The sequence below is a fragment of the Camelus bactrianus genome, chromosome 29, assembly GCF_048773025.1.
Source record: "Camelus bactrianus isolate YW-2024 breed Bactrian camel chromosome 29, ASM4877302v1, whole genome shotgun sequence".
NCBI classification, from domain to species: Eukaryota; Metazoa; Chordata; class Mammalia; order Artiodactyla; family Camelidae; genus Camelus; species Camelus bactrianus.
The window spans coordinates 10,941,505-10,956,169 of NC_133567.1; the positions used below are offsets into that span (position 1 = coordinate 10,941,505).

General features: G+C 36.3%; 1 protein-coding gene across 2 annotated transcripts in view; it reads right to left on the reverse strand.

The window, feature by feature from the left end:
- Positions 1-14,665, reverse strand: part of ARFGEF1 (ARF guanine nucleotide exchange factor 1) — a 98,894-nt gene that overhangs the window by 13,049 nt on the left and 71,180 nt on the right. For both annotated transcript variants that reach the window (XM_074355084.1, XM_074355085.1), the window contains exons 23-33: positions 13,102-13,192; positions 8,270-8,310; positions 8,006-8,175; positions 7,496-7,647; positions 7,194-7,366; positions 6,071-6,231; positions 5,065-5,195; positions 2,333-2,462; positions 1,147-1,282; positions 926-1,064; positions 271-343 (exon numbers count right to left, since the gene is read on the reverse strand). In XM_074355084.1, the coding sequence (XP_074211185.1) occupies positions 271-343; positions 926-1,064; positions 1,147-1,282; positions 2,333-2,462; positions 5,065-5,195; positions 6,071-6,231; positions 7,194-7,366; positions 7,496-7,647; positions 8,006-8,175; positions 8,270-8,310; positions 13,102-13,192 (1,397 nt within the window). The remainder of the gene's footprint in view (positions 1-270; positions 344-925; positions 1,065-1,146; positions 1,283-2,332; positions 2,463-5,064; positions 5,196-6,070; positions 6,232-7,193; positions 7,367-7,495; positions 7,648-8,005; positions 8,176-8,269; positions 8,311-13,101; positions 13,193-14,665) is intronic.

Below are 14,665 nucleotides of genomic sequence, written 5' to 3' on the forward strand. Positions count from 1 at the left end.
TTGTAACTTTAAGGTGAAATTATATCAAAATGGAAAGTTTAAATAAAATAAAATTCAATAATATCTTGAGCCTGGTATGTGAATCAGTATGTAACCCGGTACCTGCGTCTTGCACTCTTGAAATCATTTTATTCCATATCTCACACCATCTATATTTTATGCCCCCTTTTTAGAAGAGTTGGGCTCATATACAAGAATTTACTCCATGGTAAAATTATTTACCACAGACAGTTAACTAATTTAAAATATGCTTTATTTATTAAAACTTACCAACTGTTTTTCACTCACAGGAGATGGAGGTGGGGGAGCAGTTTCTCCTGAAGAGGGACGCCAGGTCAAGAGCCTTTAAAACACCAAAGTCACACCAATCAGAGTGGGAAGCATGCCACATCCAGCATACTTTGAAATGACATGAGCTGGGAAGTAAGTTCAAGTTGTCCTACAAACAACCCAGGTGCCATCAACAGTCACTCAGCGAGGCTACGTCTTACCTTCCCCTCAGTAAAAATTCCCCTACAACTCAATTACAAACTTATCCCTTAGAAAAAGATGACAATTAACTGTAAAATACAACATTTACAAATAAATTTTCCTTAGATTATTAAATTTACAGAACTAAACTAAATGCTGAGGTTTTTTTTCCAATTCAGAACCACTGTTCGGTTTAAACTGTATGAATAAAATCTGATAAAATCACTTCATTATGACCCAAATTTTGGATGCTCAGACTAAAGGTTTTGGTTTACAAAAAATTTAATTCATGTATCTGTTATGGTTTATAGGAGTTTTATGAAATAAATACAAATTCATGGAACACTGAGATATTTTAAAAAGGATTTCCATTATGAGAAATCACTAGGTACTATCAAACCTTTTATATCCATCATTCAATATACAAACATCAAGTTGTATAAAATAGTCTTACGCATGTGGGATCGTGGTTTTGAAGATGTCCAGGGTGCAGTTGCAAGTTTTGTCCCAGATTTCTAGGGTAAATTTTTCACCATTCAGAATAACAACGTTCTCTAAGCAGTTTGTACCAGATCGTGCTAACTGCTCATTGTCTAGAAAAGAAAACAGCAATTCATTTGTGTATTACCAGGGTCACATTTAACACTTTGTGTCACTTATCTAGTAGAGACCTACCTTGCTGCACACACCAGTAGAGCTGGGAAAAAATGTCATCCAAAAGTACATCACTGAGTACTTCTAAATACTGGGTGAACACATCACAGATCGCGTAAAGCGCGTGGTTACAAGTTGTTGTCATCCACTCAGCCTTCTACAGGGGAAACAGTCATTAAACGAAGGTCAGACCATTCATCAACTACTAGAATTAGAAAAGAAATATGTTGCATACTTAAAACATAAGCCTGTCTGTGTTCCTTTCAGAGCACTTAATTCCCTCCAGAATATTACATTCATCTCAGAGACTTCGTATCAATCTGGTATCTATTTCTCTTCATTATCCCATAACCATCTATGTATAAAATGATTCAACTACTTTCTGTACTTTTTGTTTTAATCATAAAAAATAACCACTTAAGAGGGAAAAAACCACTACTGCTTTGTCTTGCTATTAATGTTACGATTTTTCAAACAAGGGGCACTAATAACAACTGGCCGTGCTCCAGAACACGACAGAACATAAAAGAAAAACAGGAAGGAAATAATAGGAACTTACCCAAGCGGGGTTAGCATAGGTTTAAAATGAAACTGGTGTAAGCAGTTTCTTTATTTTTCTCAAATACATAAATGATTAATCTGAATTGATGATTTTTATATATGGTTTTGTGCCAGTGCATAGACATGTCTACTTACTAAGACATTTTAAGCGTCTACCTGTAGGTCTAAAGCAGTTTTGTGCAGGTCAGTGAGGCCTTAAATCTGCACTTACTCCACTACATGGGCCGAAACACGAAGACCTGCTGTTCCCTCCCCACACGGACTGAAATGAGTACCTATCACTGTGTGCAGTGAAAGACACTGACACAAACAAATAAAACTTACCATGCGTTCTTTATTAACTCAGAATAAGAAGTCACTATGAATACGAAGGAAAGCTACTGATGTTTTAGTTGTGACAATATTAAAATGAGGAAGATACTGGAAGTTCAATTAAAAACAACAAAAGCAAAAACCCAATTCATTAACTCAGTTCTACCCCCAAATCGTATTGTTTATAAAGACGTACTATATTCTAATGCCTTAAAGAAAAACCTTCTAGTATTTTTTTTTCCTGTTCTCTACATTTAATTTGAAATACTAAAATGTATTAGAAAAAGAGAGCCTTTTGACTTGAGTGTTACATGAAAATTTCATATTCTCTTACCTCTGTCTGCTGTTCTGGCAATTTCATGTTGTCAAAGATTCTGAAAACAATTCTAAATAAATCTTGCCACCAGTGTTTTTCATAAGTGTGGCCATAAGTTTTCATTATTTCAAACATTACTGTTAAACCCCTAAAATGATAAAAAAAAAAAAAAGTTAAAAAAGCATATCACATCAAAATCCCCCTCCTAAAATAGTTTTTATAGTTCACAAAACTACTGAACACAAAGTTCAACAACCAGCTTTAAGCTTTGCTTTCAACAGCTTCGTGAGCTTTAGAGATTTAAGCTTTGAAACAGGCCTCCTTAGGGTGCATCATTTAGGGAAAAACTCCAAAGGCCTTCGTCTTAAAGATTTTTTTCTTTTCTTTTTCTTCCACTCCCATCCCATCATTCCAGCATTTTAAAATTGTAAATGAAATTACAGACTGAGGAAGATCATCATTTGGGTGAATATTAATTTTGTGGAAGAAAATATACTGACATTAGTCTAAGAACAAATTAAAATTAGATTTTGGAAAAACTTTTTCAAAGAGCTATATGAATTTTTAGCCAACACTCTAATTGTTCATATAATATCCTCAAACTAAAGGATATTATATGCGGGGGGGGGGGGGATATCATGTGGGCAGGGTGCCTGTTTCCTGCTGTATCCCAGGCACAGAGCAGCTCAATACATAGTGAAGTATTCGTTGAATGAAGAGTATTCCATTCATTTCTTCTGAGTAAGTATTAAAACTAAAACTCAAAATTGCCTTCCTGATTTCTTACTATCTTTCTTGAATAAAGTCTTCATTAAAAAGCTTGATCTTTTCTCTACACATTAATCTCTTCTAGTAAACTATAGGTACCCTTCCACTTAGGAAAGATTTGTATTTCCAAAAGTCTGATGGAAGTAAGCTGGAACAAAGTTTCTCCGGGTTAATTATTTAACTCTAAATCTACAGAATTTTGAGAGACTGAAATGAGAATACACATGGAAGCACTTTGTAATTAGCGTGTTACATAAATCACAGTGTTGCATTTTAAAATGTAATCCAAATAACTGCCCTTCCAAATCCTGGAACGAGATAAGAAAAAGCCATCACTGGACAAAGTTTACTCATATTTTCTCTCTTTTTTATCAACTAGAACACATATTTTCTCCTCTCTTTCACAACTCATCCATAATCTGGAACACAGGGTATGGTGAGAAGCAACGTAGCGTGGTCCCAGACAAGGACAGGCTAAGAGACTAAGAGAGCAGATAGGTCCTGAGTCTAACCGATTTCTATAAATAAACAAGGGCAGGGAGAGGGTGTTGAGTTTACAAGACTTTTCAGTTATGACATGGCAGTTGCTCTACTGAAGTGGCTGGACATTTGAAAGTTGGAAATCTAAATAATTTAGAGTTACATCAATTGGCGGCTGTCTTGAATTCTATCAAAGTTCCTAAAAGGTCCACCAACAAAAATTTCTCAATGCCTAAATGCAAAATAAAATGTTAGAGCCTTTCACCTAAGCCTGCCCGCTCTCATAAGGGAAGGAAAGGGAAGGGGAGGGAAGGGAAGGGGAGGGGAAGGGAAGGGAAGGGGAGGGGAAGGGAAGGGGAGGGGAGGGGAGGGGAGGGGAGGGGAGGGGAGGGGAGGGGAGGGGAGGGGAGGGGAGGGGAGGGGAGGGGAGGGGAGGGGAGGGGAGGAAAGGAAAGGAAAGGAAAGGGAAGGGGAGGGAAGGAAAGGAAAGGAAAGGAAAGGAAGTCAGTCATATGTTCTTGTGATTACTAAATTCTATGACAAGTTCCTAAGGTTTGAGTCCTATTTTAGATTATTTTCTATTTCATAAAAATTTGTTGTAACAAATGATACTATAAAAATGAAAAATTTCTTAGGATATAAAACAAACTTAACCTTGGCTGGGGATGAGTGTGCTTCTGACATAAGGGGAGGAAGGAGAGATTCATTCTTTAATTACATTCTATCACTGATTTGTTACAAGTCTGTATTCTTTCTGACTTAAAAAAAATCCAATAAATCTAACTGTCCAAAGGACTAAAAAGGAGGCGGGAATATATAAAAGAGGGATTTTGTTTTACACAATACTGAACTCATGCCAAGCACTGCTGACAGATACCAAGACACACAAGTTGGTCACTTCAATCTGGCGGTCAAAAATACAGGGTGAGAAAAACTATACTATTGGATTGATATGGACTGTAAAAAGTTCATATAACAAGTTCTTATAAGAAGTGTGGGCTGAGCACTTGTCCGATTACATTACATTCATAATAGTTTCTTTACAAATGGACTATATATTCATACAGTTCTTTTATTGAGAATGTACTTTTGAGAGAGTTAAATTCCTTTTGAATAGGCCTAAGTTATTCAAAACTGTTACTGGACAGTCTTTAAAGAGAAATAGTTCTTTGCCTAAAATACACCAAAGACATGCATTTGGAAATTTTTATCATTCATCAGGAAATAAAATAAATTTTGCCACTAGCTTCAATTTCTGATTGGAAACAGATGTATGAAAAGACAGAATGTGTAAATTAACAAAGAATCTAAAACTCAAAGTAGGCCATAATCATATTTTAAGGAAAAGTAATTTATTTCCATTTTTATTGTTGCTCAATTTATTTTAAAATCTGCCTAATAATTACCTCATTTGATAAAACTGAACTTGTGTTCACATAAGTTAATTTGATTAACATCAAAATAAGCCTTTTAGAATTTTAATTACAAATACTGATTGTTACCTGGTTCTTACATCTAATTTGCATCTATTGATGATACAAGATAACTCAAAGAGAATTGGGAACCATCCTCTCACCCACACCCTGTCTTCAGGTGCCACATTCATGTCGTCACTTGTGTACTCCTTGAAAGCCTTCAAGAAGAAAGGCAGGTTTATCAAAGGCAAAACGTAACACCTATACATTAAGCATATTATTTTCTCCTAAAAAAATGTTTAAATGCTTTACAAATCAAAAGTGAGCAATCTGATAAACAACTTGTATAAAGGTGGAGACTACAACTGCCTGCAGGTCATGGACAGAATTCAAAAGCTGGTTTTAGCTGCAACTCCGTCACCAGCTTTCTGCATTATTCAGGTTTCCACATTTATCATTTAAGTGAGATGACACCACGCAGCCACCCCAAGCACACTGGGAGGCGTGACGATCACATGAGCAGATGTAAGAGGTATTAAGCACCCAAAGGTCCATGTCAGGATGCAGTAAAGATCTATGAAGCATCACTTCTCCTCGTGACAGTTACAAAGACAGATTCAGACACGCAGGTTAAAGCTGGCAGCCCGGCTGCCGATTCAACCTTTCACTTCAGTGCTTAAGCCCACACCCTCCCACAGAGAACTTCCGTATGCAGAGCACGATAGGTAAGACACAGTACATTAAGGTAATGGCTAAAAACACAGGCTTGAGTTCAAATCCTAGGTCTCCTTTACCATCCCAGGGGCATATTTTTTTAACTTCTTTGTGCCTCAGATTCCTTATCTATATGGGACTACAACACATCTTATCCTAGAAAGCTATTATGGAAAATTAAACAAGTTAATAGAAGTGAAACACTCAGAAAAATACCTGATATCTTCAACAAATGTAACCGTAACTCAGAATCAAGCTCAAATAATTCTGAGGTTAACTGAAAAATAAATGCTTCATATACTCTCAATTTCCAAATAAACTTAGATTTCAGACTGGAAATAAATGTTCAGTAAAATTTTGTCACTAAATGATGCTATACCTGAGGTCTATCAGACACATATTTTGCACAATGGCGAATAAGTCGAATTGCTTCCATACTTGTGTCTGGGAAAGCCGCATTGCATGCAAATTCAGACAAACACTTCACTGCATCCTGGAAAGAATCAATGGTTGCTGGAAAGTGTTTTTCAAACACAAGGGCTATAAGAGAGAACAACATAACAAAAAATGATCATTTTCCAATTATTCTTATTTGCACCCCACACACCAACCTCTAGTTGTAACAGATCTTAAACCTAGAAATAACCTTCTTAGGTTATGGTTTTGATGTCCACCAGACATGGGCCTAAAAGTCTGTCTTGACCACTTACTTGACTGCCTTGAGCAGTGGAAACAGGGAAACTCTGTTAGAAGCCCAGCTTCTAACAGAGTGGTATACAGTAGTTACCAAAATCAATGGTTATTGAGTGACTATACAAAATTACACTCAATCTTTCTGTATCTGAGTTTCTTAATCTATAAAATGGGGATGAAATACCAATGGATAGTTGTAAGCACTAAATAAAATGTAAGTAAAGTGCTTAGCACAATACTTAATTCAAGCAAGCACTCAATAAATGACAACTATGATGATTTCATTATTCTTGGTGTGAATGATGATGATGGTCATCATAATCTAGATAAGCTTAATTTACATTCTTAGTATCTCATTCTCCCTTAAAGTCAAAAGAGGCTGTGCACTGCAGCCTACCAAAAACAAAGCCTATGTGCCTTAAGACTCTCTGGCTTTGCATCTCAACTCCATCACTCACTAGTTTTGTGCCCTTAGACAAATTACTTAACCTCAATGGGCCTGAGTTTCCTAATCTATAAAGAAAAAAAGAAAACAGGGGTAGGGATAATAAATCTATTTATCTCACAGAGGTCTTATGAAGATTGAAGAAAATACATGCAAAGGGCTTACAGTGCTTGCAAAATAGTAAACATTCAATGTTAACTATATTATAATAATGATAATACTATATCATTATTTACTCTGCTTCTGTAGGCAAAACTTGGTAAACTTACAGCCCATGACAGGCCCATAATTGTATACTTAAATTATCTTCTGAACACATTAAAGTTTGTCTTTTTAGCTTGAACAGAGCTAAGAGAATACTCACTGACAATATGCCCCGTTGTTTGGAACGCAAGTTCAACTATGCTTTCATCTTGATCGGATGCGGCTAGATGAAATACAGAAAAAATGTTCTTCCACCCGGACCGGATGTTAGCCGCTTGAGAATTAACCATCTGTGCTATACACCGTACAACCATATCTCGAATTGTTGGAGACCTAAAATATTAATATAATTGCTTGGATAAAACTCATCAGTTTTTTTTTTCCCTTTCTTCTGTTAGTCCCGCTGCTGTGGAAAATAATATGGTACTTTTCTGATTTTAAGCAATTCAACAGATATAATACCTGTTCCGTTTCATTATATGTTCAAAAGGTCTTAAGAAATCCTTCTGGAATCTGAAATTAGCAAGCTCCCCTTTCTCTAAGAACTTCATTGACAACTGCCTCAAGGAGTCTACTGCAAAAATAGCTACATCTTCATTAGGATTACAGCCAACCTGCAATGGCAACAGAAATATAGGGTGCTAATGTCAGCAGTGAAAGTATACGTCTTTATTTTTGTTTTAGAAAAATATTAAATTAACAGCATAGACAGGTAAATCCAAAGATTCTCCATAAGGCATTAAGTGTGCTAACAATATTTCTCAACAGGAAGAACAAATTTTAACTAAATTCTTAAAACCTAGAGTAATCCTTTCTAAAAGAAAAAACAGGACTCAAAGGGTTTTCTAAATTTAATCACAAAAATGTAATAAAAAATTGTTTGGAAAGTGAAAAGGTCTTAGATTATGATAAGAAAATTTTAAACAACAAAAAATATTACAAATTAAGCAAATCCTATAATTATTCAAATACCTTATTAAAATGATCTCCAATAACTTCCCAAATTCGAGACCACTGCAATCTTATTCTTCCCATGTTGTAATACGATATTTCTACTATTTTTTGTAGACTAAACATTCTTGGGTGTGTAGTGGAAAGTAATTCATCCATAGACACAGCACAGAGCCAACGGACAAAATCCACTATAATATAAACAGATTAACATTTTTTAACCTTAACTTTCAAGTCTTTTAGCCAATAAGTTAATTTATAAGTGGAGTAAATGTACCTACTTACCAATAGCATTGCCATCTAACCTTGTGGACCCTGTAAATATTCTAAAAAAAACCAAAAAACATAATTCAAAAGTCTCAAACATAATTTATAAAGTCTCAATTCAGATACATCAATTCAAAAGAAAGGGGATTGGGGTACTAGCTACTTTTATCTTTTTTAAAGGAACAAAAAAAATCAGATGAAATGATTTTTTATCATATAGTTTAGTAACAAGTGTAGCTGGATGTTTCTCCATCCCTCCTTTGCAATCAACAGTATATTAGAGTACAAATACATTGCTGTAATTGTATCAATAAATTTAAAAACACTAGGATAGGTATCTTATAAGAATCTAAGAACAAGAAAAATATTAATTTGTAAAACTAATAATTAGCATACACACGAGTAGATTTTTCAATTTTCCTGAGTATTCACTAGCTTTAAGCATGTTCTTAAAATGTAAAATTCTACCTTATTTTAACAATGTACGTTTGATTTAACAACTCATTTATGTTAAATTACAAGCAATTAACAAAACGTTGCAAATAGCCTCCAACAGTTTAACCAACAAGTGGCTAAACCACTTTTCTTAGGGTAGTCAAATGTTCAGAGTTAAGCTGTGCTGTCCAGCTTTGCCCTGCCTTCTTCACTGAGCTCTTTTCTTGTGTTTCAAAGTTTCATAAAAGATTTCCGCATAAACATAGTGGTCCTCTTATTTTCAAGTCTGCATTTTTATCCATGTTCTGTGTTTGTAACCAAGGGTTTGACGTGACTTTCAGGATGAACTGACACTCCTCAATTTAAAATGTACATCATAGGAGTTGTATGATAAAAAGGAAACCTTAAAGGCAGGAGCAGGTCACATATTAAACTTAGAAATAAAAGTAATCATAGTAACAGTAACAGATACCGCCAATCACAGGGTGGGTACTATCCTAAGTGCTCTCTATATAACATCATACAGTAATCACGAACACCCTCAGAAGTATGCAGTATTATACTCCCAATTTTATAAACATAGAAACTGAGGCACGAAGATATTTAACAACTTTCTGAAAGTCGCAGGACTAGTAAATGCTAGAGGCAAGATTCAAACCAGGACAGGCCAACACCAGAGTCCACTCTTGTCAACTGCTTTACTACACTGTCTCACACTTACCTGAGCAAAACATAATTTAAACATTTAAAATTTACCCTAGTTTTTTCTTACTACCTCAGTCTAAATGTTCTGAGTGTATCATGATTTTTCGACCTCAATGCCCTTGAATGTCTATATGACCTGCAATGAGTAACAAAAACAAGGTAGGAAAAAACAGCTTAAAAACTGACAAGGCAGTAACTCAGAATCTGACCTCTCGCTAAAGGGTATCTTCAGATTTTCTATATTGCTCTTGTGTGTAGAATAGGACAGCAATTCAGAAATCTAGCTGACCATACAATCGGGGGGGGGGGGGGCAGGGCGTGGAATAAGAGTAATAGGGTCCCATTCAACCCAGTGGTTAGACTGGATCCAGAAATTAAAGACATACAAGTCTGCAAACCTCTCATGAATAAAAATGAGACTCACTAGATTATGTATTATGAATGTTGTAAGCTGTTTCTCAAAAGAGGTATTCTCATGGAAGGCAATGGTTATAAAAAAACTATACCACAAAGAGTGTCAAACTACATAGTACAGGAGACAACAGGAAAAGGAACAAAAGAAACAAAAAAGACCTTTAAAAAAAAATAACAGAGAAGGAAGCAAGTGGCAAAGAGCAGAGGAGTGAGAACAGAAGCAGAGATGGGGATTATATGCAACTCCGGGGAAACAGGGTGGAACCCTCTAAAGGCGGTGGGTGAGCTGGTGGAGAACGAAGGCAGCAAGGACAGAGGATCATCAGCAAACAGACGGGGTCTGCAGACCCAGGTGACGGTGGAAGGTAGGGGGAACATGCATCCTGGGAAAGGGCATTCAAATTCCTACTCACTTTGGTAGCCTCTGAGGGTCACTCTATTTCTAGTAATGCTCCACTAAAGAAAAGCGTGGGTGGAGCACGGCATTCTGTGGAGGCATTTAGAGTTAAGCCTTAATGCACTAAGGCAGGAGGAGAGAGCTGTGTTTCATAAAAATCAGTCTATGACATGGGTTCTACATGCCCTGTACGACAAGCAGAGGACAGAAGCACGAGGATCTTGTGTGTTAATATTAAAAGACATGCCCTGAAAAGGAAAAGTACGAGTAGGGAAAAAAAAAACCACTACATTACTGATTCATCCACATGATAGCAATGCAACAATGAAAAAAAAAAAAAAAGATAAAAACTGCAGGTTTGGGATCAAATAAACTTTGAACTGTATGCAACACACAAGCAGACTAAATTACCGTATATGCAAAAAGGCTTCCTAGTGAAATAACAGAGGTAACATTTCTTAGAGCCAACTGGAAGGTATGCATGAGCAAACACAGTTGGGAAGGAGCTATACGTATTTTCTGACAGGTGACAGAGTGCTCCAAAGTGTGCGATGGGTCAGTATGAAGCTAGATCTGGTGTGCTTACAAACCAATAACAAAAACAAGAACTACGCTGCTAATTACTGGTTTTTAACTTTCAGAGGTAAGTCAGTCCTGGACAAAATCTACTGCTGCAGAGTTTAATAATACATACGAAACTGATCTAGTTTAACAATGTCTAGAAAATGCTACCATAGCAAATCCTAGAGGATCAGGTACTTCAGGTTAAAGTGCCCTATATTCTCCTAAATTCTAATAGTACAGAATTTCTAATACCAAAGTGGAGATAATTTTAAAAATTTACCATCTTAAAGCTTTTAATGGAACCATGAATTTTTTTTCTATTAAGAAACAGAAGCTACAAAAATAAACAAAGTTATTATTTTAATTTTTCATGTTTAGTTCCTATACTTGCCGTAACAGATTATTCAGAACAGGGAGAGAGAAATGACCTTTTTTTACTGGACAAGTGCAGAACTCACGAGGATGACGCCTGACAATGTTCTTACCACTGTCCCGAATACCAGGGTTACCTCACTGAGTTAGCTTAGGGACTAGAATCAGAGTATTGCAAGTGAAAATAAACTCAGATGCTCAGAAAGGAATTCAGAAGTTTAATGAGAAAGTGATATGCACCACGCAAGAATAATATAATCATATAATAGATCAAAGATGTAATTTTTGATGCTATCACTTTAAGGTGAAATTTAAATATTGAGGTTTTGTATAAAATTGGACATTGGATTTATGTTTGTATAAGTATTTGGTGACAATGAGTTTGAGACAATGAAGTACCAGCAGAATTTGTCCTAAGGCTCCTTAGAAATAGCATATTTTCTTAAAACGGAGAGGCATGTCATTTGTTCAAGTGAGTGACATGTCTCCCTGGGACAGTCAACAGTTAGATACATTAGAACTGGGTATGGTCATGTAAAGTGTATTATAGAAATAATAAGTCAAATGTTGACTCTTGCCTGAATAGATTCTCATAATGACAGTGAAAATGATTTTCTGGATGGCTAGAAGATCATGTGGAAAAAATCTACCATAGGAGCAGGACAGACGTTACACTGCTCTGGAGCTGCACACGCAGGCAGAGAGGCAGAGAAGTCAGAGTGCGCACTCAGAGACACGCTGCCTGCGTGTGCATCCTGGCCCTACTCCTCTGCATTCTCTACTGATGAAAGGGTTATCGCAGTAATCAAGACAAGATTTGCCTGGCTGTGCGAACGTGCAAGTGTCTAATTCCCTTCTCAGGTTCCTCATCTGTAAACTGAGGACACTACTACTTATCTCATGGGGCTACTGAAAGGATTAAATGAAGCAACACATGGGAAGCACTCTGAAAGGTGCCAAGCACATGTTAAGTCTTTGAGTTATATAGTAGGTATAAGATGATACACAATCTTTTTCCAAACTTTGTGAGAAAAAAGCAAATGACCTCCTTCCCCTAAAAACAAAAAAGGAGAAGAAATCAACTGGACATTAAAATTCTTTTCAATGAAAAAGTTTCAAGGAGTATTTCCAGAGGCAGCAGCCAGTGAACCCTAGTTCTGCCTATACTTAGAGCACAAAGTTTCATCTAAAGCAGAGTAAAATAATGTATCAGCACCAGTCTCTAGGCATCAGGAAAAGATTACATATGTTTTTGAAATTTTCTATCAGAAGTGGTAAAAAAAAAAATTAAACGGCATTGCTGTAAAATGTTAAGCTTTAATTATCTGGGCATTCATCTGGAAAAAGCTGATCTTCAAAAAACACTAGCTATTGCTTTACACACTGAGAATTAAAATCTAGAATAAACTAAATATTCCCTAGTAAAATAAACCACAGTATATAGATTTTTCTTTTAGAAAACAAACTAAAGATGAATGCCTGATAATGGGTATAATATACAAATTCCAAAATCCTTCTCAAAGAAACGTGTAAGAATTACCAGCAAACCCCTCATTTCACCCATAGCACAGTCCTCCTGTATCATACACTCAGAACGACGAATTACATTCCATTTTCAAAAAGGGATAATAAGGAGAGGATATTTTCTATAAAGGAAATTTTTTTAAAATAAAGGAAAAAAATTGTGTTCTTTCTCACAGTAATCAAGGTTACCATTTCCCTAATGCTCATTAACATCTACTGTCACTTAAATTTTCATACTGTTATCTCCTTCCTATATTCTGTGATTTAAAAAGCAAAGTATAGCTACTTCATCATTGAAATCACGGTACATCACAATGTAGTCTTATATTACTTAAGGAAAGATATTTTGGCAATAATTTTTTTCTATTTACTGATGAGCAAGGTATCTACAGAACTGAAAGAGTACTCATCTGAAAAGGGAATAAAACAAATACCTTACCTATCCACAGCAACAACAACACTTTGAGAACTGGTTTCTCCAATGGATTCCTGAATACTTGCTATCTGCTTCCAATCCACATTTCCTCCAACTAGCACACATAAAAGAGAATCATTTCAGTTTGAAAATAATCCAGTGGAAGAATACACTTACAGTATTAAAACACATTTCTAAAATCAGTTATTTTCCTAATGAAAGGAATAAAGCTTTGGGTGAACAATCCTTTCGGCATCAGTGACCTTTATCAGAGCCAAACGTGCTTACTGAGCTATACTAAGTGGTATACAGACACAGTTAAGAGACACAAACTGCGTTTGGAAAGATCACACAAATTAGGGCCACTGAGAATTCTGATCACAAAATTACTGACATTAGGCATAATCTCCCCCAATGTTTAAGAAACACACAGCACTCACCCCAGTTCCAAAGATACCTACTTAGGAGGATTCCCAATTCCATATAATTAGACCTGCCTTGTCACTTAATCTCCAGTCCCCTGTTCACAACATTTACTGGAAATTCTATCTGTATGCTGTATATCCTCTTTTTCAAAAGAATCTTTTATCTTTTGACCCAGCACTGGTTCCATGTGTTAGCAGAACAACAATTTCCCCAGTTTTCAAACTCTTGACCTTACAGTCATCTTTGATATCATTCTCTTCCTCCACTATCGTGAAATCTTTCTTTTGACTTGTTTCTCATATCATTCATTCATTTTCATTCCTACTCAGTTTAGACCCTTATAAGTTCAGGCCCAGATTATGAAAACAAGTTTCCTGACTGCTCTCCCTGTCGCTTTCTTCCCCAGCTGAATTCAAATTCTATTCTAGGGAACTGAACAATGTGAACAACATGTGATCCCTGTCTTCACAGAGTTAATAATTCACCAGGATTACAAACAACTTTAATACAATATAATGATTACTTTGTGGCTGAAATGAATTACATGTAACACAAGTGCTGCTAAATGGAACAAATTTCGATTCAGGAAGGGAGAATGGTGGTGTCAGCTCACGTAAAGGCTTCACATATGATGAAATATTAATTCAAACTGGGCCTAGAAGGAGAATTATGTGGGAAAGGAAAAAAGAAAAAGCAATTCAGGTAGACAGAGCAGCACATATACAGTAATGGAAGTATGCATGGGGGTGTCCCGTTTTACCACACCTGGGTGTGGCCATAATGGAAGATTCTGGCAGGGGACCAGGAAGGAGAGAGAGAAGGGTAGCAGGAGATGAAGCCGGAAACACAGACTAGAAACAGAATGTGCAGAACCTGGACCGTCATGTAGAATGTACTACTTTTGAAAACAGGGGACCATTAAGACCTTTTAGAAGATAACATGATCCAATCTATTTTCTGAAAAATAATTCTGGTAATATCTGTGGAACACAGTGTAATAGGAAGAGCTATTGGAGCCATGGAGACAAACGAAGAGTCTACTTCTGTAACACAGGGAATAAGGATGGAAGTCTGAAATAAGTGCAGACAACCGGGCTGGCAGGGCACAGTGTCAAGCAACACGTGAAGTGTGCAGCACGTTACAGGAGTTTAAGGAAGAAAA